This window comes from Enoplosus armatus, chromosome 4 (assembly GCF_043641665.1).
Source record: "Enoplosus armatus isolate fEnoArm2 chromosome 4, fEnoArm2.hap1, whole genome shotgun sequence".
NCBI lineage: Eukaryota > Metazoa > Chordata > Actinopteri > Centrarchiformes > Enoplosidae > Enoplosus > Enoplosus armatus.
The window spans coordinates 8,212,547-8,239,552 of NC_092183.1; the positions used below are offsets into that span (position 1 = coordinate 8,212,547).

The following is a 27,006-nucleotide window of genomic DNA, read 5'->3' on the forward strand; positions in this document are numbered from 1 at the left end:
CCTGGTTGCAGCTTTATAGTTTGGCAGCACATGCACAGACTACAGCATATAGCATTTTTTTTTATTATTTCACCTCCTTTCTTTCTTTCTTTCTCTTTCTTTCTTTTCTTTCTTTCTGTCACGATCATCCTGAAACTCCTGATGTCCGGTACCAGAGCTGACTGACGAGATCAAACGTCTCGGACAAAGCAAAAGGTTTGCGGCTGCACGGGAGTGTAAATTTCATTGAGTGTCTCTTGGTTTGGTGACGTATCCCTCGAAGGCTTTAGAGGCCACACACACACACACACACACTCTCTCTCACACTCACACACACACACATAGACAGTACCATAACCTCATTAACAAGCGTTCTTAGTCCGTATACAGCAAACACTTTGTACCTGTTGTGAGAGGACAAACAAAACTATTGCACAGTTACTGCCTTTCTAATCAGAGCATGAGACAGTTGTGAAATTAAACATGAACAAATGAGCCCGTTTTTTGACACCTCCTCAAAGTATATAAGGCCGTAGCAGTGCTTTAGGAGGGAGGGGGAGACACACACATTCCCCTCGACTCCTCGGTAACAAAGTCTCTTCCTCATCAGTGCTGAATCTCTACCAAAAAGAAAAAGAAAAGCTGCTCTATGGTTAATAAAGTCTACATGGAACAGCAACAGGACAGAGTGGTTTGGTGTCATTAATGTTATCTTCGGTATGTTAATTCCTCTAGGAGCTGAGAGGTGATGTCATGCTGTGTAGATCAGTGATGCAGTTATAACGTCCAAGTGGAGAAGAGAGAGAGAGAGGGGGAGGGAGGGTCCAACAGCCTTGATGTGTGTGTGTGTGTGTGTGTGTGTGTGTGTGTGTGTGTGTGTGTGTGTGTGTGTGTGTGTGTGTGTGTGGAGAAAGTAGAGATGAGGGGTTTCTATTGCAGTTTCAGTCTCATTGGGGAATGAAGGCCCAGTTGAGTTTCAGGGGTTTCCAGGCCGTCAGTTGGCCACTTGAGACCCAGAGCAGCACGGTTCAGTGTGGTTCAGGTCCAAGGTGTGTGAGTGTGTGTAGGGGAGAGAGGGGAGAGGGGAGCAGGGTGGGAGAGGCGCTGTCAGGCCTCTACATGTTGAAGCCATACGCGGGGGGCTGAGCAGGGTAGCCTGCGGTGGCGGCGGCAGCGGCGGCGGCAGCGGCAGTGGCAGGGTAGCCATAGCCCGGATACGCTGGCTGGGGGGCCACTGGAGCAGTAGAGGCCGTCAACATCAGCTGCTGGCCTAATCACACACAAACACATGCACAAGGTTACACGCTAACAGACAACTTTTCAGTGTCCTGATTTTGTGCCAGAAATTTGTATTCATGAAGTAGTATGAAAGTATCTTCGGATGAAAGCCCTTTTTGAATAAGTTGTTGGTAGTTTCAGTTCATAACATCACAAACAGGAGTCTCTGTTCATTATGGGTCAACTAGCTGAGAAGGCTACATTCATTCTTTGTAATATTTCAAAATGTAAAAACAGATAAAATGGAAAATCTCCTCTGTCTGGTTTTCGCCAGGAAAAGACAATAGCAGTACAATTGTTTTTCCAACAAGGAGACAGATTTGCATGTGTGCCTAAAGTTTCAGCAAACTGATTTAACATTACCTTCATCCACTCAGTATACATTTGGTAAATGCTGAATTTCAACACCAACAGCCATTTTCCATGCAGGTTTAACAGACAGTTGGGCACAGACAGATGAATACTGCAGCTCACATCCTGCTGTTTTCACAGCGGGAGGCAATTTTCTCCAAGTTAGGAAACACAATCGTCCGTCCCTCAGGGTGACGTGCCATCTGTAAACCTACCGAACACGATCGGCTGAGGCTCTGTCACCTCCTCTTCAGTTTTCCTTTGGCTATCTGCCTCCTCCAGTTTGTCCACCTGAGGGCAACAAAGAAAAGAGGAGAGATCAGACGTGGATCACTCAAACGCTGTACAGAATAAAACACGTAGGTATCCTGCACAAATCTTGTAACTCTGATTAAGCTGAAATCCTAGCAAATTTCAAAATGAGTCCAGTCCAGATATAAAAGAGATAAGACAGTGTCATCTGTCAATGAAAATAATCTAAATAAAAGATTTTTGCTGGACACCTACATTGTAGTGATCTCAGTGATGTACAGTTTTATTTAAATGACCATTTCTTATTTACTACAATAGACCATAAACTCTAATGCTTCAGTTACAAGACTAAACATAAGTTTTTATTTCATATCAAACTAATAAATACTGAGTAACATGACTTGTTATCACAGTAGATTTATCGTACCCACTTCTGAAAGACAAAACACACAGTACTTCACAGTGCAGCTAAGGTTACCTGAGAGAAGATGCCATGCAGGTTTGGTGAGAATTTCTAAAACAGCTTCCAGTACAAATGTTAAGTCAACAATGAAAGGATCCGTTCACCCAAATCACAAAAAAACGAAATAGCCACTTAACCCCTCGTGGTATCTAACCATGCCGGTGGTACTCCTACTATCACCCCAATTCAATGGAATACAACGTCATGTATGCTGCTCAAAGCATCGAAGAAAAAATAACATGTTAAAAAACCTAAAAAGCAACGTGTCTTTCCAGATATAATGTCCTTCTTCATCATCAAATAATTCACGGACCTCGTTGTCGACTATTTTTTTACGTTACAGCAGAAAACAGTTTCCAATGAGAACTGTTGACATCAAGGTCTGTGGATTATCATGAATAACAAGATCACACGGACGTTATACTCGGAAAGGGACTGCTTTTGAGTTTCTAAAATGTCCGTTTTTTAATGTTTTGAGCACCAGAAATAAAAGTAGATTCACATCGATGGGACAAGGCAGTGGCAGGAACCTGAAGAACAACAACAAAACTTCATCATGGCTAGAGACCACTGGGGGAAAATGTTTTGTTTTTTTGTAGTGACTTGTGTGAACCGACCCTTTAAAAAGTAGAATTATAGTGGGGTTCAAGGTTAAAGAAATATTACATTGTGTATTAAGTAAAGGGGAAGCTATACATGCCTATGTGCTGATGCTACATGTCCAGCCATTCACAGTTAACAGTCTCATATCAATTAATCACAGCTTCCACATGCATCCCATTCATGGCTGTAAGCAGGCCCTCCTGACTGATTTTCATTGAGTGTACTTCTGGACTAAAATCAAGCTACATATTAGAAGCTCACAGGTTAAGCTCATCCTCGCCAGGCATACTGGTATTTGCGCAGTGAGTTGTCTGTTTTCCTAGCCGGTAAGTGCAAAGAAAGAATCAGGCATTGTGCTTCAACTGAGGAGACAGCTGAACGCAAAAGGTTTCTGATGTAAGTGGAGGTCGGTTTGAACAACAGATCAGCTCAATTCATGTAAAATAAAAAAAGAAATGTAGAATTTCTGTTGAGTCATGAAAAGGTTAAACTGCACCTGTAAAGCACTTCTCTGTATATGAAATATTATATAGACTGTGAATAAAAAATAATTTGTATACATCTAATAGAAACTGATGTTATTTTAGTATATAAGACAAGACATCACTTGGCTATGCTGCCTGTGGATAGCCAACAGAAGATAGGGGCCATAACGTCTAATAATGTCGGTGCTGTCTCTTGGTATGTGTTCAACTACTACCAAGTAAAAGGAGTTGGTATTTCACGTCCTGAATGGCTGCACTGACCAGCTGCTAGAATCAACCTCTACCAGTTTGACCAGTGATTTATGGAACAAAGCGTTTGCTCTCTAGAAAATAAACCGAGAGAATTTCCCCAGAGGCAGAGGAGAGGGGACTGTGTAACCTTAAGTTAGTGTTTGTAGCCCTGCACTGGTCTAACTTGCTAACCTGAAGTTAGAAACATGGGGATGCATCTAACACGTGTAGAGTGGCTCGCTCTCCTCACCCGCAGTCATTACTGGTCTTTGGAGTGCGTTAGCCAGGTGGGAAGATCACCATGTTTCTTATATTAGACTGTATTGTACCATAACGTCTATCTCATGATTTTGCATTGGTACAACTGAAATTGTAAATAATAAAAAAATGCCACTTAACACTAGATGCAGCCCCAACAGAGAGGAGTTAGAAGGTGAGAGGTATCTGTTAGGCCAGGACAGGCTAATCCTGGTCCTGAAGAGCAAGATGGTACACAGGCTTTGGCTCCAGCCATCAACACAGCGTTTAAAGTTCTGGTCCGAGGCTTCTTCTTTAGACCACATTATACCTGAAAATCTGGCAGTCTGATCAAAATGTCGGCAAGTTAGGGGTCTATAGAAAATACGTTATAACCTACCAAACTAGTGCACCTGTAGAATGATTTTAATCTCTCATCAGCAGCAACTTCCTTAACTGTTGCATATTTACACAAAAGCAGCAGCAAATTATATTTCCATTGTTAACAGGTAGCAGATATATTCCTTTATAAAGTGGTTCTTAAACCTTTATAGTCATGAACTCTTTCATTTCTCGAATCAAATTCCATGGTAGAAACTGCAAAAGAGATGCCACTTACAATACGCTATTTCAACTTATTTCTTTGATTTTTTATGAATTTGTTTCTGCGCCACTGCTTTATTTGAAGATGAAAATTAAATCAACTCATACCAACGAGACAATGAGGTTCCCCAGGAGGATCATTTAGAAACTGCCTCGAACTCAAAATGCATTAAAAACATGTTGTGTTGGTGCTGAAGTGGAACAAAAGCCTGCACATACTACTACAGCTCTCCAGGACCAGAGCTAGTTAGGCCGTACTCGGTCTACAGTCCATGCTAGGTTCCTACATCAGAAACCTAAGAGATAAGTTACAACAAAAACAGACAGAACACATAAGAGATATAAAAAGAGGGCCAGAGACCGTCACCTTCGCTGCAAACTCATCAACCTGGAAAAGAACCCAAAGAGATGACCCCAAGTGACCTCACATGTCTACAGGTCAACATTTACGGACATCATGATGACCAGAGGGAGTTCACTGGCAAAATATACTCAACTACCATTACTTAAGAAAGCCTTTCTCTCTTCTCGTCTCAGCACATCTGTGTAATTATCTGTCTGTATGACCTGTTTTTCAATACCTGCAGAGATATTACAGACCTCACCTGTCACGACAAGTTTCTACAGGAAATTAAACAATCTAAGAGAAGTAAACACATTTTAGTACACAGTAGATATGCAGAATTTCAAACCTGTTTCCTCTAAAAAAAACTACAATAATTAAACCTACTTGAAACTTAACAATTAGGAACATCATCTATTTGTATTGTTCTTCAGTGGAGCACTAACCTTTGCGAGGTACTCCCTCATGACCTGGATGAAGTACGGCATGGCAAAGTCCATGATGTTGTGCCTCCAGGCCAGCTCCAGCACCACGTCGGGGTGCAGCAGGTCATAGGAGGCAAACAGGCAGGCAGCGAAGCACTCCTTCCTGCCCTCCTCCAGGAACCACTGGAGCAGAGTCTCTGCCAGCTCAGCTTCCTTAGACTCCGCGGCATACAGCATGGCATCCTGAAAAAAGACAGAAATACAGTGCAAGTTTCTGTGAAGACGTCTTGACATTAGTTGGTCCATGTATCTACCGTATCTCCACATACTGCGTATCTCTCTAAAGAATAAACAAACAGTGCCACCTATAGGAACATGCAGGTACACGTAAGAGCTTTTTATTTTCTCAAATATTGTCTTTAAACGCTTCTCACCTTGTAGAGTTTGTCCTTCTTGCAGAGCTCCACGCTCTGTCTCCAGCGGTTGTTGCCCTTGTACAGGTAAGCAGCGATGCGCCTGAACTCAATCAGTTCATGTTTCTCTAACCTCTGTGCCAGGCCAATGGTGTCAAAGTTGTCATAGGCATCGATGGATGCTCTCAGGCCCTGCGGATAACACGCAGAATGGAAACATATCACATCACAGACCAAAAAGTGAGACGAGGGATACCTGAACCTCAGTGCCACCTAATGACCTCAGAAGTTGGGTATATTTACTACTATTTAAGTTTACTACATCAAATGTGCCCCTAAAATGCCATCTTCAACATGCAGGGGATGGACAAACAATGTCAACACTTAACTGAAACAAATACTAACCACAAATAACCACAAACTGCTACAAATGTCGCATTAGATTAAATGTCATGTTTTCAAAACTAACACAGCTCCGTAGGAGACAAATCAACTGTGTCCTACCTGCAGAAACATTAGTCAAATGTCTACACTACAAAGTTATTTAATGTGTGAAGAGAACAGCCTCGAAAACCTTTACAACACGCTGAACCCAGATAAAGTGTATCGACAACAAGGAACACTGACCACAAGCTCAAACAAACCAGTTTACTGGGAAAGTTTAAGTCCATTTTTCCAAGTGTTTACATTATTTTGTCCTCTTTCTATTATCAACATCAGTAACAGAATGGCTGAGAGACCTGGTAGTCTTCCTCCTCTGTCAGCAGGTTGTTGAGGGCTTCGTTGACGGACTTGTTGTTGTGATTCTGGACAGACCTCAGGTAAGGCTTGACCAACTTCAGCTGGTTCACCTGGTCAAGCAAACAACAACCCAAGTCATGTCAAGTCAACCAAATACAGAAGATTTTGGTTCACAGAGGTTGACCTCGCTGCTGGTTACCTTGCTGAAAAAGTTGACAGCTCGGCTGTGGTCCAACCGTGGAGACAGGATGGTCAGCAGGTCGTTCAGTAGGAGGGGTTTGTATTCCAGGTAGAAGGAAAGAGATTTATAGTACAACTCCACATTGGCAACCTGAGGAGGGGAAAAAAATACATACAAAGATTACAAAAAGTAAAGATGTTTGAAAAGGAAATCAACAGTTTTGTCACAAATACTTCTGTTTACCTTCGCAATAATGTCTTTGAACGGCCCTTCTTTCCACGCGTCTGTCGGATGAGACATCATTGTGAGGACAGCGTTGTCAAACTCCTCATATTTATCGTAAAGGAAAACCAGCTCTGACCATAAATGAGACTGCTCTGCTGCACGGAGGACCTGGTAAACACAGAAAACACCGAACAATGTCAAAGTCATTCAGGTTTCAAACTGCAAAACATGACATGGAGAAGATAAAGATCATAAAGATCATTTATTTATATGGCCCCTTTTGTCAAAATCTTAAAACTAGATTCAACTAATCAACTGCCAATCACAGAACAAACGAAACAGACATCACAACTTTAGCTCATGACATTGTCAGATCAAGAAATCGTGTAAGTCTGAATAAATTGCAGACTCATCATTTCAGCCATCTTTGGGTTTTTAATCATAATGTGAAGAGAGAGAGAGAGAGAGAGAGAGAGAGAGAGAGACATGGTCTACCTTTGGGATGTTGACTCTGGACCAGAAGAGCTCCAGGTGCTCCCTCATCTTCTGAGGTTTGAACTTTGAGTAGAGGATGGCGAGCTCGGTGAACATGCCCATGTGGGCCCGCTCCAGACCCAGCGCGGCCTCCAGCAGAGCGATGAGTTCTTCAAAGTACCCGCGGTCCTGATAGTAGCTGATCAGGTCCTCCAGCTCGTCAGCGTGGATCACTATGTGGAGGCCGCAGATTTGTGCCAGCCGAAACTCCTCGCCATCCACACATGCAAAACACACCTGATGACGGGAGCGAAGAGACGAGAGTTAGCAAGAGGAAAGAAAAACAATGAAAGAAATCTAGTCAAAGCTCCCATATATCAATATTCATCAATCGGATTACACAGTGACGGAGAGCCAAAGTCCTGCACCGTGCTGAGCTTAGCTTCTCATAAGAACCTTTCAGATGTGCCTCTCTTTAAGTAAATGTGAGTCACTTTTCCATAAAAGTCCAAACTCTTATTTTTCCATGGTGATATTTCTGAAATCTTCTGTCCGCATTCTAATAAATGAGTATCTACTATAAATATACATATCAATCAAGATTAAAAAGCTTTTTAGTTTGCTAGTATTCAAAAACTACATCTCCCATGAGGCTCACTCAGTTTTATGATTGCCGAGTTGGGTCTTATGGGGGTTAAAAAATACAATGTGTGGTCAATAAAGCACTATACCCATTAATTTTGCCTATATTTTACCTTTAGACTTTTACCTTTATCAATATTTGTTTACTTGTCCAGGCATTGTTGTTTTATTGAGGACCATTTCGGATAAATCGAATTACCCAGTAGTAATTACGACTTGGATGTATTTAAGTTGTAAACTTAAACAAGTTATTACAGTTGCTCCCACATAAGACTCAAGGAGTATGTTGTTCTTGAATGCTAATTCGACAAAGCAATACAGTATCAGATACTAATTTATCTTAGAATATGCACATCAGCTTTACAGACAGTCTGATAAAACCTTCTATGATAAAGAAGAAAGAATCCCAATAATTTATTGTCAGGCAAAGGCTAGTTGAACAGAGACTAAACTTGTTTGTTTGCCAGTTACCTCCTTCCATGTCCGTGTGCTGTTGGCTTTCCTGGCACTGTCCACAGCTGCCTGGTACTCTCCGAGGTGGACTAGAGTTGATGCAAGGCGAGCAAAGTTGGACACATTGTTGTACAAGAGCTTGGCTGCTTCATACATACCCTCCTCATAACATCTATCGCCCACCTGGAGAAGGAGAACAAGAAATTTGGCAAATAAATATGCAGTTCCTAGTAAATGTTCTGGCAAAGAACAACATGCAGAACAGCTACAAAATCCTCTCAACGCTTACCTGCTGTATGTGAGCATTGTTGGGCCCACTGACAAACTCTTCCAGCTCAGCCAGACGGTTCGTTTTAGCTAAAGCAAAAATCAGCTCTGTCTCCACGTACGACTCTCTCGCTTTCTTTCGAGCCATCTGGAGGAATTTAACCAAGTCTTCCCAGTTATCTGCAAAATACAAACGACACCTTAAAGATCAACTCAGATCAATCACACGAGAAAGACAACCAATCTGAGCTGCTGGTGTGTGCGGCAGGGTTGTGCTGCAAAGCAAAAAGACTTACTGTTCTTGCTGGCTGCGTTGACCACCTCCATGTATGCTGAGGGGTCGACGGCTTTAATATACGAGTCAATGGCCTCCTTGACCAGATCTCTTTGCAGCTGAGCTCTGGCCAACTGGCTCCACACCGCAGGCTCATTACAGCGCTCAGCAAACTCATAGGCACGATCCAAGTTCCCTATGTGCTCTATCAATACCTAGAGAAATGAGGAGAGAGTCGCATTTTATGATCAGTGACATACAGGTATTCACAAAAGGAATAAAAGTAGGTTTTAACAGTTCCAATTAACAGTTTATTTCCAGCAATAATCCAGTAATTAGGAGATACACCAATACAACATGCAGCATCAATTGCCAATACAGATTCTAAATACTCACACTCAGTTTTAGATACCAAAATCGATACTTTTAATGGCCTGAACTTTGGGATTATTAATTCAAAATGACACTACCTCAGACCTTAGTATCAGTCCAGCTCGAGCAGTAAAACATTTATTTTACCTGTATGGCGGAGGTGTTGACATCAAACTTCTTGAAAATGGCAAACGCTTCTTCAAAGAGCTCATTGCTGATGGCAATGTTAGCGATGTCTGGAGCGTCGTAGTTGTCTAGCCTGTTAATGTACTCCATCACACGAGTGCGGTCTGCCTTGATGGCTGTCAGAATCAGCAGGTTCTGCAGGTTTCTGGGGAAAATACCCGGAACAGACGGTTTATTAAAAAGATGACAAAAAGTATTGTGGCTGAATTATTATGATGTCTAACAAGCTGCAGGGCTGCTGTACCTGTGTTCACTGAAGACAGAGTTATCGAGTACAATCTTCTCCAGCAGTTCAATCAGCTCGTTGGGCAGGTCAGCGGTCATGAAGGCCTTGACTGTGACTGACACCTCCTCTGGGTCCTGGGTCTCTGACAATGCTGTCTGCACCACCTGTCGTGAGGTAAAATAAGTAGAAAACAAAAATAAACATACAACTCTTTCACAGTCTGCGTCGCGTCAGGAGCGAAGCTGGATGACACCTAACCTGGTCGATGAGTTGTCTTCTGAAGGGGTTGTTTTCTTCCAACACGTTCGCCCAAAGCTCTGGATCTTTCCGTCGCACCAGATATCGAGCTTCACTCTTGAATAATGAGTTCTCATTGCACACCTGAGGAGAAAAGATATTAAGTGATTAAAGATTTATCTACATCAGAATGACGTAAATGATCGTCTCTAAATGCTGGACTACACACTTTGATGAGGTCCAGGTCACACTGTCCTCTCTCATAAGCCACACAGGCCAGGTGGGGGTCTCTCTTCTCGCAGTATTTTCCAACCACGGCGCTGTCGTAGAACGGGTTCTCCTTCAGGAAGCGCTCAGGTGTGTTGTTGCTGTCAATGTAGATCTTGGCCAGGGCATTGTGGGTAGCCGGCTCCTCGCAACCTTCATGAATACGGGACTCCAGCCATGGCAACAGAAGTTTTAACCTGAGGAGGTAATCAGAACATTACACGCTGTTTTTAAATATCAGCTTCATTAAATAACATTTAGAAGAAGCTTTTAACTTACATGCATTTTCATAGCCCAGGCTTATAAAACAGAATTATACTTTTGTGTTGATGTTACGCTGTAGTTTTTCTGTAGTGTAATGCACAGCCACAAAACTAGATGGCAGTGTTGTGCATTCAGCAGTGTCATTCATTCAAAAAGCTCCCAAAGTATTCATGTTTACGCTTTCTCACATTCACATTTTCTGATACATAATGCAAACAATTTGGATTTGCACCGGAAATAGCTGAGGAGCTGTTAATCTGTCAAGAAATATTGAGGCATCCACTTAAAATACTGTGGCGAAACAGTTCAAAATCCCAGAGAGAGCCAACATTAGAAGTATCTTTCATCCTGAAATAAAAATATTTATTTCAGCTAGTGCAGAAACTGCCAAGCATACACAGAGCAAAAGACAAACAGAGGAGCCTGCATATTTATTACGCATATTTCAGTCTCTTCTGTTTGTGTGTGCACATTTGGTGATTTATTTTTTTAAAAATACAAAAATCTCAGCAAGCAAGGTGCTTCCGACTTTATTTCTGTTGATCCTTTCAAACATTATTGAGAAAGAGAAGAAGTCAGTATTTCTTTTTAGGCTTCTGCGACATGATGATCACTGGTCTTTCTTCTAGCTGACCCATTTTGTCATTATCGGAAAAATGTACAGTATGAAGTGGTTAAAGCGTAGCCTCTATAACCAACATCTACATACAACGCTACATCTTGTTACACATTTAAAGAGGTTCAGTTAAACACCTATTATTAGGTACCTACTGAGATACACATGATACATTTGCAATAGGAACAAAGTCACTTTGACACACAAATATGAATGAGATGTTGCATCCAATGAGACTTACAGAAGCAACTATGCAAGATGAGGAGAAGCAGTGGAAGCCATTTATCATTTAGTCTTACCTGTTCCTCTTCTCTACCTCCTCCACCAGCTCATCAGTGGAAAACTGCCCTCTAACCACCATGATCAGATTCTTAATGACATCCTCAGCACAGTCCACATCCAACAGACCACCTATCACCACAGGTAAACGACTGGGGTTCACCTGAAAACAAGTGCAACAACTTCTAAATGAACATGTTAACATGGAGCCCAAATAAGGCTTGGGTTAAGTAGTAACCAGATATGTATGAAGTCTCAGCAGTAGCCTTGATCTTACTTTCTGTACGTAGATTTCAATGTATTTCTGTAGATTGTTGCGGTAGAGGTAGAGCACCAGGTCATGGACGAAGTCGAAGCGATCACACACAATGATGAGAGGGAGCTGGTCTGTTAGCTTGGCCTCCTACGAAAGGGAAGAACATGAAACGGGTAATAAAATGTATCACAATTGCTGCTGAATGATAAAATCAATCACTAACACTCTGGACCTTTTTACCTTGAGGAAGTTTTTCACCCTCTCCGGGTCATAGCAGTTGCTCTCTCTACAGATTCTCTCCACTTCCTTGATCTGGCCCGTTTTACAGGCAGCCTGGATGTACTTAAAGTGAACGTCAGGCTCCTGGCTGAAATTCACAATCGACCCAAGGAAGTAGAACAAGCCTTGAATGGAGATAGAAGGGGAGAAACAGCACAGACAGTCAGCTCAATCTGTGATGATTTAAAAATGGGAATATTGTTGCACTCAGTCTGCACTCAAACCCCCACTCATGTGTGACACCTACCCTCATAACTCTTGAAGGATTCAAAGAGCTCCACTAATGACTGAGTCCCCAGCTGCTCATGATACTTGGACGCTACCTGGACACACAGCTGCAGGTTCTGCCTGATGTTAGCCGACAACATGGCCCTCAAACACTCCAATGAGTCTTCTACTGATAAAGAGCCGAAGAAGTTCACCAGCCACTAAAAGGAGAATCAGAACGCAGAAAAAAATAAGAAGACAGTGAGAAAGTGTGACAGCAGGGCAAGAAGGGAGGAGAGGATGGGGGTTCAAGAGGCATTTTCATGCATCGTCAACAAAACAGTAAAAAGTGGATGCTCCCGAGAGAGTGATATTCACAGGCGTGACCGAACATCCACAGGCGTACCTCAGGGTTGAGCAGATGTGTGTGCACCACGGCTCGTTTGATATCATACTGGTCGGTGTAGTGTTCAAGAGCTCTCTGCAGTAGACCTGCCTTCTCACACAGCTGAGCAACATGGGCACGGTCATAGTGGGTGAACATCTGGTTCCCCAGGATTGCATCTGCTACCTAAAGAAGTTCATACACACATGAACACACATATTGTGGTTAATATGGCGCATGAGGCGAAGTTGACTTTTTGTAATCAGGACAGTCGCTTTAGTCTGAATGTTTACCTGGGGGGCGTGTATGAGGTTCATCTCAAGCAGACGTGTCTGTAAGTGTCCTTCGGCTGGACGGTTGTTCTTCAGAGCATCCAACAGGAAGGAAGTGCACTGCTGGATCAGGCTGCCCTCCATGAACACATCTACGATCTACCAAAGGGCAAGAGAGAAACAAGAGGAATGAAAAGAATGAACAAAGTAAGGAAAAATTTTTTGAATTCCTACCATCTGTGAACAATGATGTGAGATAGCATGCAAGGTAAGATTAGAGGCACACACTATTAAGAGTCACAGGCCCGGTAGCCAGATGTTTCTGCTTTTCATATTTAACAACATCTGTGGAGGCCACAACAGAAACAGGGCGGGCACATTGACTTAGAGAAGCATCAAGTCGTCAAGTTCTCTGGTAGACATTTGGACTGAGCAGAGTGATGATGTGGCTTTAAAAAGGAGGAGGGGGTCACTGACTCAGTGAATTCCTGGCATTGCTGGCACATCTGGAATAACACAGACGGAGGCTCCCACACTGGGCACTTTGTGTGTTTGCGTGTATGTGTGAGGGTAAACGTGCAGATTTTAAAAAGGAGGGCATGTGTAGAAGTAACACTGTACGTCTCCAGTGAGGGAGGCGGTCAAGTTGGCCTCAGTTACCTGGTTGATGTTGGCCAGCGGCTCCTCATCCTGGACCAGCATCTGGGCAAACTGCAGTCCCTGGTCTGGATTGACACGCATCACATTTCTCAGCAAAAACACCCAGTCTGGGGTGTAGCCCACCTACAGAAGTACAGTGGGATGAAAATTCAGTAATAATGAATTCATACAAATACATTTTTGACATCCAGTATTATATCATGTACTCAACATACAAACAACATTTACAATTAACATTCAACCACAATGTGTTTCCATCCAAATGCTGCACACATTTCCTGAAAGCCTGCAAAACAAGGTAAATAAAGTTTTTCATGCAGAGTTAAATAAGGGAATGGGAAAGGGAAGTGATTACCTTTTTAGCATACAGCACTATCTTCTGGAACTGGCCGGTCTCAGCGAAGCACTGGATGACCTTGTTGGGGACGTTGGCTCTGAGGTACACACTAAGAGCGAGGGTGGGGTCAGAGGCCTTCACCAGGTCTCCCAGCTCCTCTGAGCACTCCAGCTACAACACATATACAATCACAGTTACCATCTGTGAGTTAATGATCATCTCGTAGATGATACTACAGGTATACACGTACCATTTATAGGTTAAGAACTTCTCCATTATCACTTTTTGGGATTCTAATGTATATCTACAGATCAGCGCAGGCTTTTGAAAGCTACCTTGTGGTTCTAATCCTCCAGTCCTACCTTGTCCTCCTTCAGCCATTTCTCCAGGAGTTGCTTGCGGCCCTGTTGCAGGACAGGTCTGCACAGCTCCAGAGACTCAAACTTGTTGAGCTGGCCCTGGTCCAGCAGAATACCAAAGTACTGCAACAGCGGGGAGGCCTGACCTGGCTGGGCCGGGACACTCTGAAACTTACGGATAGTCTCTGCCGTCCGCAGGATACCCTGAAGCGAAGAATGGAGGAATTATGGGTATAAAGGAAAAAAACAAGGGAGCAGAAAAAGTGAAAGAGTGAGTAATTCCATTAAATATTTAACTAGAATTTCATATCAACATGATGTTCAACTTTTCACAGAATTGTGTTTGACTTTTTGCCAATGCACCTGGTGCATATTAGGATGTGCAAACACTACAGTGTAGCAGTAGATACAGGCGTACCTTGGGTGCTAATGCAGCAACCTTTGCAGCCTCTGAGTAACTTCCCTGGGCGAACAGAGTGTTGAACTTCCTGGCAAAAATCTCCTCGGCCCCAGCGAGGTTTGACCTCACAGCCATCCTCAAAGCTAGATCGGGGTTCTGCAGGACGTTGGTGGCATAGTTGACAATGTTTTCCTCTTCGACACACACAGACAAGACCTAGAAAGAAAAGAATAGAAAACGTTAATGATACAATTCAATAACCATGAGCATCAGTTTTCATTAAAAAAACTTTACTGCTAGTTTCTTACCTGTCCCTTCTTGTTGACCCCAATAATTCCAGAGGTGGCTTCATGAGGGGCCGTTACAAAGATGGTCTCTGCACTGATTCGGTTCATGTAGATACACACTCCAGACTCCAGGTCATACAGGTGAATGTAACCGTACTTTGTGATCAAATATATGACACCGTGCTTACTACCAATCTGAGGAGAACGATCAGAGAGAGAGAATTTAAGTCGACTTTAGTTTACCCCAAAAACGCATGAGCAGCAGGGGTCTTTCCTTACCTGCATAGCGACAGGAAAGTCTGTTTGGGCCTCTGGAGGGAAAAATACATCCACTGCTTTCTTAGCAAATGGCTGGTTTCCTGCAGCTGGCTGACCAACTTCAATGATGTGCAACTGGAAGAAGAAAGCCCTCATAAAGAAATGACCACAGTACACAAACAACCACAGTAAAGCAAATAGGAACATGACGGACAGCAGAGGGGAGTCCATGCACTCTAATGAACTCTGACTTTTCTTGATGTCAACATTCAGGAGCTATTTTGGTGACCAAAAAGCATGAAGCATAAAGGTTGTTTCTAAACTAAAACTTCAGAGCCCTTTGTTCAGGGACCCAGTACACTGTGATAGCATCATGAGTGAAATCCATATGTACAATCCAGGGGCTCTCACCTTTCCCCCAGCCTGTGAGCGCACAGCAAAGCAGAAGAGGGTGGAGGGTTTGGCATTTCCCTCCACTTTGAAATCCCCAAAGGCAGCAGCGTGGCCCTCGATGGGCTGGGACACTTTCCTGTCAACAGAATACAGCTGCATCGCCCCAACCACGCGGTTTTGCTGCAGGACGAAGAGACAAAACAAGAGTGAGAGAAATTATTGATGTATTTAAGTCAGAAGCACCTCCATATTGATCAAATGATTAGAGATCAAAGATGGTTCTAGGTTCAAGGCAAATGCTGACATTAGATCTTAACAGGTATGCAATATGTTGTATTAGTAGGTAATTAGTAATTAGTAGGTTACAGATGGTTAAGTTTGTGTACTGTATTTGGTATTTAGTCAAGAGTTAGACAAGAAGATAGAGTCAAACTCACAGCGACAAGAACAAATAGTCCAGCACATAATCCTCTGTAAAACCACAACTTGTTGTTTCTGCACTTCGGCTTTAACACAAATTAGATATAACTTTTAATCTGTGAACTTTGAAGGTGCTGGTAGGCGTATTTCAGGCTAGCGGTTTCCCTCTATTTCCATTCTTTATGCTGAGCTAAGCTAACCACCTTCTGGATACCAGCTTCAAATTTAACAGACAGACATGAGAGCGTTATCGATCTTCTCATTTAACTCTCGGCAAGAAAGGGAATTTACCAAAATGCATAGAACTATGTCTTTAAGATCAGGATACAATTCTGGGAGGTTGGTTATGACTGAAATTGGGAATTTGACTGGTGGAACTTGGTGCTGCTGTACACAGCCTAAGAGCAAGCAAAGGCAGCTAAATCTGTTTTCAGGTTGTTTTTGTGAAGTTCTGCACCCTCAGTGAAACTCCACAGTAATGGCTGAATCTCTTCTTCCTCCTCTTTCAGTTACCAACCAATGAAATCATTATTGACATCTGCATGTCTTTAATATAGCTCCATTTACTTTGCTAAACACCCGTTCTGTCCCTTCCTGCTCTCCATCATCACTTATGCAGGCTAACTTACACAGAGAATGTGAGATATGAGGCTGTAGAAAAGGGATCAGAGAGAGTGATACACCTAATTCCTTTCAAAGATATTTTTCACATGCACTTCCACTGTCACATGTGTGCTTCCATACCTGCGCAGAAATCCCTATCAGCAGTAGCCACTTCTGTTGTTCGTCAGTTCTGTAGTTGATGATCTGACATCCCGCCAGACTGGCGTGCCGATCGAATACTTTGGCAGGTTGGGAATCCCCCTCCATGCTCCAGTGAAAGACGGCCGTATCCGTCACCAAGGCAACAGTGTTTACCGATATCCACTTCCAGAACATGACCTCCTCTGTCATAGTGTGAGCCTTCACCTTGCTCTTCATCTCAATGTTGAAGATCTGCAGCGTCTTGGCAGCTGAGGGGAGGTAAAGAAACAGAGCGAAGACGTGAGACAAACAGGTGATAACTGAGCCCAGAGGGTAGAGAGAGGTGTCAGTAGATTCAAAGTAGAGCTGGGTAATGTAACCTCTAATCAAAATCATCATCATTTCACACATTTACCTCAATCATGACAAATTAACAATATCTTATTTAACACTGGTTACAAAACACCACTGTTTTTACTACCTGTAAACGACTACTAAAAGTCTGTATTGCATTTTCTGCTGACTAACATTTTTAACTATTTGTACTGGCCTATTTTTTCTAATAAAGGAAAGCGGCACTCAACCTATTTAGGCATAAATAACAGAAACAAAAACAACATTTCAACTGACATATAAATGAATATGTGGATGTTAGAAGCTGTTTTGTGAAAATATACATATATATATGACCCTAGTGGCGGCCCCTTGTCCCAAACTACACTCTCACTGGCCACCCAACTGCATACAGGAAATATTTTTATTTTACCAAACACACAGAGTGGAGCAAACTTTACTCTTTTACTTATTTTCTGGTATCGGTGAAGTTTCACTGTTCCAGCAAGGCCATTCAGTTCACACAAATTATAAGAAAAAACGTATTTACTCACTTATATCTTGTGGTATCTAGCCACACATACAGGTTTAGTTTTATTTGTGCAGGTTTTAAGATATCTGCCTCTGAAATCTCTGCTGCCACCTTAATACAATACAGTTGAAAGGAATTTTCTTTGTGGAGCTTACAGCATTGAAAAGGTACATTAAAAAAACAACATAACTGCTACTCTGAATAATCCACAGACCTCCATATGAACAGGTTTGAATGGGAGCCCTTTGGAACTACACTGAAACTAAACAGGACTACTTTTTATTGGGACTATTTGTTTGGAGAAGAAAACTGTTGACAGCATGTTCTGTGGAGTAGAGATTTAGAGTAACAGAGACATAGTTTCTGTAAAGGAGGTGATGGTGTAACTCCTGTTGAATGCTGTGAGCACCAAAACGATCTGCATAGCTACGTAGATACCACTAGGACAGAGAAAGTCTGTTTTTTTGTCAATCTGGGTGTTCAAGGAAGCAAGGAACCCTCTGTACACAGTAACCTGGCTGACACTTCCTGACCTCTGGCTGCAGCTTTAAGAAGGTCATAATAACTAACTGACTAAACCTGGAGATACTACGGGTTTGGCTGAGCCATAATACACGACCAGCAACAACCCCCATTTACCAATAAAGTCACATAGAAACAAACAGGTGAGGTGATGCATGGAACAGGTGAACACTGGAGCGGTATCAGTACACACATGATACGATTATGAAATCCCTTATATGCAGCAAGGAAAGACCTGAATGCTTATATGGCTGCTGGCACACGCTCACACAGGTGTTCCCCCATCTCTTTTCAGTGTGTAATATCTGATGATGCATACCACACGTACACTCATACTTTCTTGCATACAACAAGTCATGCTAACACATGTATAGTTCTCATAAAAGTCGGATATGTGCCAGCAGGTTAGCTCGGAGCAGGGGTGTGAGGCAATATACTGGCAGCAGAAGTCGTCTCTAAACGGTCGTCCGTCTTTTGATTGATTAGTGGTCAAAATAGCTCTGCGCACTTGAGAGGGGTATGTGGGAAGCTTTAATGGAGAGACATGGCTACCGTATCATCACAACAGAGTGCCCGACGGGTAGACAGACAGAAAGCAACTCACCGTCTGAGAAATGACAGAAAGCAAGGGAGAAAAAGCAAAGAGTCAATCAGGTAAGAACGAGCAGACAAAGATAGACCAGAGGGAAAGGGCAAACAGGGGCATAGTAACCTCAGAGGGAGGGGGGGGGGGCATTATAGGCAAATCATCCTGATCAGCGCTTGTGATTGTGCTCAAAGGGCTAGATTCAGTGGCATAAAATCAATTTGCAAAACCAATTTAGTACATTTAAGCAATAAAACTGAGTGCACTCTACATATTTACAGCATTGACAGAGCGTTACTCATTGCATGACTGTGGCATTCCCACAGCAATACTTGTAGATGGCTAAATCTGTTAAAACGAGAGACAAATAAACAGTGCGAATGCCATGCAGACTTCATCCTGGGAATGTAAATAACAAAAATAACCTAAGCTCTTGGTATAAAGCCACTGACAATACCAGCAAACTGTTTTTTCTCACAACAACACAGTGTTTCTCATCTAATAGCCAGTGGAGTGGCTACCATACGCACTCTTACCTTTCAGGGCGATGACCTTGCTGGCGGGGTTCATGATGGCACTGTCAGCTGAGATCGGCCTCCTGATTGGGTTGGTGGGGTCGGACATGTCCACGATCACCACCTGGTTCTGCTCGCCCACCTTCTCTCTGATGCAGATGAACTTGTCCGACTCCATGGTCAGATAGCTGAACCCAATGTTGGCTGGGTTCACACCCATGTTCTGCAACTGGAAATATGAAAAGAACAGGAACAATGAGAATCTTTATTGTAATCGAGTAACTTTATTTTAACCCTATTTAGCATTTTAATGCAGAATAGCGCTTAATAAACTGTTATAACACATACGTAGATGTAGAGTTGATTAATGTGTTTGTCAGAAAGAAACAGCTAGCCTGGCTCTGTCCAACGGTAACAGCACCTCTAAAGCTCACTAATTAACATGTTATATTTCGTTTGTTTAGTTCTTACAACAAACGAATTATAAGAACAACAATTTGCCGTTTTACGGCGGGGCTTATGTGCCGAAGCCTGGAGTCTCTTTGCCTGGCAAGAGCTCCCAGCTAAGTCGTGCACAAACCTTCCCTGTGAAATGGCAAATTGTCATTTTTACTCTCCGGTTTTTGTAAGGATTAAAGAAACAAGATGCAAAGTGTTATTTATTGAGCTTTAGAGGTGCTGGCCTGGTAGACAGATTATGTTGCTTTCAGACAGAGCCAGGCTAGCAGTTTCCCCCTGTTTCCAGTATTTATGCTAAGCTAACCAGCTGCTGGTTGTAGCATTTAGGGGACAGATACCATCAATTACATATGTTTACACACGAAAAGAAAGCATTAACAAACACATATCTGTTACAAACGTTTTACTCATTGTTTACTGCTTATAAATTCTAGATAGGGAGAGTTTTACCTAACAGTCATTGGACAAGATGAGCTATGAGTTAGTATTCACCTCATAGTTTTAATAGTGGTTGAACCAAAACATGTTAAAATGTATGAAAACACAGACGACTTCTCCGTTACAGTGTGCCAACTGTTTCCTACATTTGTGTTAAAAGTAAAACTCAGCTAGAAGTGGAATATTCCAACGTGAGTTTTAAGACCTCTGAAGGAGTCTCGCCTCCATAACAACAACAAAAAAATGTAGTGGGAAAAAATATACTGTATATATGGCAGCAGCTGACATTTGCCTCGCCGGGGGAAAAAGCAGCCAGTAGCAGACCAAAACAGCGTTTTGATTAAAATAGCAGCAGGTCTGCTCCAATTTTCCAGGGATGTTCTTAAAGGTTGTTTTCCAAACAGGAGGTCTGGTGGTAAACGGAGCCAGGGAACAAGCATGGGCCCAATGGATGTTAACTCAACAGAGCTTTATTTTACACTCTTATTATAGCTGCTAAGAGTCCCCTGGATTTACTGAAGCATTTTTATGTTTAATGACAGATGTTTTGCTTCTTTACGTGCACTGCCATTATTGTAACCATCATCACATCTCAATTATACTGAAAAAGTGCAGCGCTACTATATTTCAGCAAAGCCTGTAATTAAACTGTGACACATCATCTATGTAAGCAGTTGGCTGTAAAGAAGTTTTACTATTAAGACTATTCAGCCTTAACCAGTCTGAGACAACACCAAAGAAAATCCCCAATAGAGATGAAACCAAGAATAAATGAGAATCTTTTAATAAAGCACCATCAGCGAGTCCAATCCATTATTCAGCATATTTACTTTTCTAATGAAAAGAAGTCCCAAGACGCAACAACACCGAAAGACCGAGCCGATGTCAATTTCTGCTGTGTCAAATCTGAGCCGAACTGACAAACATGAAACACTCCACCAAGGTTAACAGCTGCTGAACAGAGGAATTATTGTGCACATTGTCAAACTAACTGTGAAGTGAGAGAGCAGACCGAAACATGCACTCTCCCTCTGATGACTGAACTGACTGCATTATGCAGTCTGAGGCAAGCGGAAAGGAATCCTTACGCTCATCACAAGGACTGCACTATCTTGCAGTTGGCTGGTAGAGCAGGACAACAAATCATGACTGCTGAGCCATTTAAATCATGTCATCTGCAAAACAGGAAGGATGTAACACTCATCAGGGTGGTTATGGACAGAAGGGGTTCAGATGTGAGAAGCTGTTTTCCAGAAAGTGAAGTTCTTTCATTATGTCCAAGAAATAGCCTTTTGAGACTCAATTAACTAGGTAGGACTGAAAGATCCTTTAAAGCTGCACTAATCAATAGTTTTTACATTCACTTTGGATCAAATCACTGTGTTTAATGTGAAAGGAGTCAATTTCAGTGACAAACCCACAGAGAACCATCCCCCAACTCTGTAGCTCCTCTAAGCTCTACAGAGCTTTTTAATCTCTTTTAGCTCATTGTTTTGGTTTGATGACCCGCAAACTCTGCTCACATCCACCCTATGTTCAGCAGCTTTAATATTATAATTTCTCAACTTTTAACTGACGCATATTTCGGTATGATCTCATAATTTCATAAGAAGACTTGTGTGAAAACTGTGATGGGCATTTTTTAGACCAAATTATTAAACAAGAAAATGATTGGCAGATTAATCAAGAGTGAAAATAATAGTTGCAGCCCTGCAATAATGATTTCAGCCACAACTCAATGTACAGTTGGCTTCTGTGAGGTTATGGGGACGTTCAAGATAAAGGCTTCTCGAAAGGGCCACAGAGAAGACCTGAGGGAGGATTGGAGCCATATGCTGCATCTCCTCAAGACTGCCAAAACTATCTCTGGGAGGGGAGGGGAGGGAAACCACAATAAAGATAGCAAGGGAGAAGATAAGGATGGGAGTGAAAGGAGGAGTTCAAGACACAACCCAGCATCCTGCTAAATACGAAGGGAGGGTGGGTGTTAGGAGAGAACCGGTGTGAAGAAGTGATAAATGTGCCTTTTATGAGAAATGAAGAAGGAGGGATGAGAGCTAGGCCTGTGTAGTGCAGTTCCAGTAACACAGGCCTTTGGCAATATACAGTTCAGGGTGGGGCAACTGACTCACCGGAAGAACCCCCCCCCGGCGCACTAAGTAGAACATTCCAGACTAAAATCACACTTTAACTACAACCTACTGTCTCCTGTGACCTGCAAACTACCTCTAGTAATACATCTTCACACACACAGACTCCTAGAAGTCCTCGTCTCTAAACAGCTGAGATGTACAACCACAAAAAACAGCATTACTATAACAAAGGCAGACAGAACTTCCCTGATGATACAGCGTTGACGGTATTTGGTGAGTCATAGACTGGGTGGACACACTGCTGAGGCGCTGACACGTCACATCAGCAGCTGAGGCTTTTGGGTTCACGAGGAGATTACACAAGCACAATTAAAACTGAGGGAAGCAGCAGAAGGACATGGAGGTCTTGTTACTTCACACTTTCTTGCACAAGAGGAAGGTATAGGTTAGGTATGAAGCCTATAGGTTAGGAGGTATAGAGTGTAGGAGATCATGAAAAACCTTAGCTGCTCTAATCAATATTTTATATAATGGATCAAATGAATACGCTCACAGTGATAACCCCACATATAATTATCACCCAACTCACAGCATCTTTCAGCTCATTGGTTTTCCCACAACTTTACTATTTTGGTTCACTCTCACCGCTCTCATCTGCACCGTTTTCAGCTGTTCTCATTGAAAAAGCTCTAAAAATGCAATAAGCAACCTGCCCAGCAGAATAAACAGCAGACAGATAAAGTTAGCAACTAGCTGGAGAACATAGTGGAGCATTTAGCTGCTAAAGAACCCGATATCTTCCTCAGAATGGTGGTGGAGACCAAAACCGAGCTAAAAGGAGAGTGAATACTGGACTTAAATTCATCAGCTGATGGAAACACGACTCCAAATGAATGCTAGTGTTGCTCCTTATCTGCTAGATGAGTAAATTAACAACTGTTGGCTAACACGTTTATCTAATATGATAGATAATACGTCAGTGTTGTGCTTAAAACTTGATTCCGCTGCCCCCAAGTGGCCAAAAAAATCAGTTTAGAGCTGAAATGATCAAAAGAAAATTATTTTGCAAATATTTTCAAAAGTAATAATTTCAGTCACTTTCCCAGCAAAGTTGCCAAAGGTTCACTGGATTTGATGCTTTTCTTTGTAATATATGACAGTAAACTCAATATCTTTGGATTCTAGATTTTGTTGGCTGAATAAAACAAATCATAATGGGAAATAGGAAATTATAATGGAACAATTTTCTGACATTTTACAGACAAAACGATGATTCAAATGATCTAGAAAATAATCTGCAAATCAATCTTCAATAACCGTTAGTTAACTTACAGCCCTAAATCAGTGATTTCAGGTTTAACAGTCCGTGATTCATGTCACATAACACAATGACACAATGTGCGTATTGTATGTGTGAATGGCTGCTCTTTCAATGCATTCATGATTGAGTTTTGGTGTCCAGCCACTGCTGCGGTCACAGATGTGTTCTGTAAGACTGAGTTAGACTGTTCTGTCATCCTGCCTCCTATCCTGATGTGATTTGCTAGACTTAAATAGGGCCTGCTTACCTCATCTGTCTATCACATCCGTTGGTTTGACGGGTGGCATTATTTCATGAGTACAGACACAGCAGCACACCGGGATGCTGTAAACAGCCGCAGAGCAGCAGGTTGGACTCTCCTAACTCAGCTCGACAGGACAATGTTCAGGCACTTCGGGGCTGCAGGACATTTTTGCACTTACACAAGCTGCTACAATACGTAGGCCGCTGCACCGACAGCCAGCAGCAGAGCCACATGAGCGGCAAATGACTCTCACTTTAGCACTTTCATAATTAAACACACCTTTTCGTTGTACTTGTCTTCCTTCATCTTGAAACTTGAAACTTGAAAAAAAACACAGTTTGGAGGCCACAGTGATGTAGCCTACATTCAGCTCTGCACATCGAACTAGGCCACTGATCCATTTGGTCAATTAATGGCACACTTTGACATGCTTGTACACAGCCTGGACCTTGGATCATAAATCATACCAAAGTAAACAAGCAAGGAGGACAAAGAGTAATGATAGAGGGAGACGTTAATGACAATGTAAGGTAAGCAGGCAATCCATAGCTACCAGAGTGAGTAAGAAAATGAATGCTACTGAATCTCTCACAGCTAAAACAATAGCTGTGAGATCCAGGCTTCATCCTCCACGTCCGCATTAAACACCAGAGTCGTGTTAAAGAACAGTTTTGAGTGGAGATATTTGGAGCATTTGGTTTCCTCTTTATCTCACGCAAACCGCAAGTTCAACAGGCTGGTACCTCGTCATGAAGCCGGCTCCATCCATGTTACACTCCTAAAACCCAGACACCGAGCTGTAAATACCAGGCCAAGAAAAAAAAGCTAAACAACTTGAGGCCCAAAGTCCTGGGTTTGCAAATTCCAAGCATTTTTCACTCTGCTGGAGCCACCTAGATTCACAGAGGGATACGACTGGGGCAGAGCAAAGGATTTCACGGTGGACGTGGAACGTAAAGCAGTCTGCTGCTTATCACTGTCTCAGGGCGAGATTTTCTTAGGAGATGTATAAGGGAAAGGTATGCGCTGTTGAGAGCAATTTCAACTAACAACCCAGACATTGCCAGGTACTGCACTGCCCTCCATCAGCGAGCAACAGTGTTACCAGTCCTGTCAGCGAGGAGAGGAGCCTGGTAGCCTGCAAGCTCTCTTGGCCAGCACAGTTTTTTTGGGGGGGATAAAGGATCTTTGGCTAACGAAAGTGGGGCTACTGGCCAGAGGAAGGGAGCAAAGAGAGAGAGGGGGGTGGGGGTTCTGTGCTTTTTTTTTCTAGTGAAAGGCCATTTCACTGCCTGCTGTTACCATAACAACAGGCTACAGACGAGGGAGGTGGAGGGGTGCGTCACAAAGTTTCTCTTTTGGCTGCAAGACACCAAGCACTGGGGCTGCTATGGGACAACGATTATCAAAGTCCAAACCAGAGGGAGAAGAAGGGGGCCATAGTGGAAATAGTTCCTCTACGGACGACCAAATAACTGGCTGTTTGTTTTCCTTTTTTGTCCACAGATTATAAAAGGGCATTTTGTGTTGTTGTTTTTTTCCACCAAGAGACTGCCAGTGAGAGACTATGGGGCCTTTGCTGCTCTGTCATGTTGATGTTGATCATTCTGAAGCTGCACAGATGCTCCTCTGGCATGAAAATACCACAAGCACAGCTGGGAGACACACCAGATCAATATAACATTGATGCTGTAATGTGAAACTAGATTTCATGCAGGATTTGAGTTATTGCAAGATTTTGCTTGATTCTTGCTTTCAGCTAAGTGATGCAGTTTTCTGAATTTATTTAACTGTTGTAACGGAGTGAGTGCAAAATAAATGCTTCTACTTCTTCACACACACCTACTCTAAAAGGACACCAGTCTACACCAAACACCTCACATTAACAATATATTATATATTATGATTTTGTCAGTTCCGCCCAGCTCAGCGCAGAAACTGGACATTTGCAGAGACACACTGACCAGTGTTGTTGTTGTTGTTGTTGAAGGTTAGAAAGTAGAAATACGTCGCCGCAGGACATGACAACAACATGGAAGCCACAAAGCTTGAGTGCAAGTGCCTTTCAGGTCTCAGTTACAATGCAACCACCAACAGCTGAGCTCAGTTGTCTGCAACAGCAAAGTGTCAAAACACCGCAGTTTGCATCGGCACCGATTGAAAATGACAGCGGCGTTTTTCCACTTGAAGGGGAAAACTGCGGCGTATCCACACACACACAAACACACACACACACACACACACACACACACACACACACCGGTCCGCATTGGAGCTGTATACGAACTGACTGGTCAATTTTTACAAGTCATCATCTGCCCGGCAGGAGAAAACTAGGCCTGTAGCTATATTGAGCACCACCCTGCAGCCCTATTTCAGATTCCATTTAAATGCGACATGTGCCGTGTGTGTGCGGAGCTACATGGGCGAGGAGCTGCGCAAAAAGGCACGAGCTGAGATTAATTTTAGGGCTTTTCTGCGTCTGCTTACCTGCAGATGTTCCTGAAATCGTATCGGCAGTATCTGAGCCATTTCTGGAGGATTTGTCTTTCTGAAGAATCTGTGAGGAAGGAAAGGGGAAGGGGACAGCAGGAGGAATAGAGGTGATCTTGTTCTGTTTGTGCCCTAAACGTCCCCAGAAGTCAAATATGATGGGCAGTAGTAGGTAGTCTGGGTGGCTTGCGTTGGTATCACACGAATCCAGTGACTGCTCCCATTCAGTAGCCCCCCTACGCCAGTCCTGAATCAGAAACTCCGCGCCTCCGCTAAGAAAACTAGTCCACTTCAACTACTACTGAGCCCCGTGCGTGAACCAGTTCCTCCTCGAGCCATGTAAGGATACAGGGCTGTCCTAAAAATCCGCGCTGGGTTATTGTAAGTGATGACTTCGCATAAGCAGCCGGTGCCGTGGATTTTTGTTTTCTTCTCAGAGCTGTCAATGCAGGCGGTCGGATGTGCAGTCTGTACCCCTCCGCCGCAGCCCCTTCCCCCTTCCTTTCCACAAACTTCAAAATCAGGGCTCGTGACAAGCGCCCCACCTTTGCATGATTTCTTCAAACACACTCGTCTTTCCAAATAAAGTGTGTTGCATGGATGACGCATAGATCTGTACCAGAGAGCACAGGATACAGGATCTCATCTATGGCCCTCTACTCTCATCATCGTCATCCTCCTTTTCATTGTGCCTGGTGAGCAGCAGGTTGTGCACAATTGAAAAAAATGTACTCTTAGATGTAAGTTAAGTTATTAAGAAAAACATTCTTGCCTTATTCAATGTTAAATGCATATGATGAGACTGACTCTGTGGACACATTTTTGCACGTGGGAAAAAAAATGGAA

General features: G+C 42.8%; 1 protein-coding gene across 1 annotated transcript; it reads right to left on the reverse strand.

Annotated features, from left to right (window-relative positions):
• Positions 1–1,024: 1,024 nt before the first annotated feature.
• cltcl1 (clathrin, heavy chain-like 1) lies at positions 1,025–26,199 on the reverse strand. Its single transcript, XM_070905103.1, has 33 exons — positions 26,158–26,199; positions 19,134–19,341; positions 18,616–18,618; positions 16,625–16,893; positions 15,479–15,640; positions 15,089–15,202; positions 14,831–15,004; positions 14,541–14,738; positions 14,126–14,326; positions 13,782–13,934; positions 13,427–13,549; positions 12,788–12,925; positions 12,516–12,680; positions 12,150–12,330; positions 11,864–12,027; positions 11,645–11,770; positions 11,388–11,530; positions 10,171–10,405; positions 9,963–10,085; positions 9,723–9,868; positions 9,440–9,623; positions 8,943–9,135; positions 8,669–8,826; positions 8,398–8,562; positions 7,306–7,581; positions 6,829–6,978; positions 6,604–6,735; positions 6,404–6,514; positions 5,685–5,855; positions 5,272–5,493; positions 4,844–4,870; positions 1,824–1,899; positions 1,025–1,249 (listed from the first exon to the last, which is right to left on the reverse strand). Exons 1-33 carry the CDS (start codon positions 26,197–26,199, stop codon positions 1,095–1,097), a joined length of 5,088 nt encoding a protein of 1,695 aa, XP_070761204.1. The 3' UTR covers positions 1,025–1,094.
• Between the last annotated feature and the right edge of the window lie 807 nt (positions 26,200–27,006).

What these genes read in the sequence shown, in the direction of transcription:
- cltcl1 (XM_070905103.1), bottom strand. Translation starts at nt 26,199, where the DNA reads ATGGCTCAGATACTGCCGATACGATTTCAGGAACATCTGCAG. An exon ending in ACTTTCCTGTCGCTATGCAG is followed by an intron (nt 15,005 to 15,088) that starts GTAAGGAAAGAC and finishes CGTTCTCCTCAG; the next exon opens with ATTGGTAGTAAGCACGGTGT. An exon ending in TTGCTGCATTAGCACCCAAG is followed by an intron (nt 14,327 to 14,540) that starts GTACGCCTGTAT and finishes TCTTCGCTTCAG; the next exon opens with GGTATCCTGCGGACGGCAGA.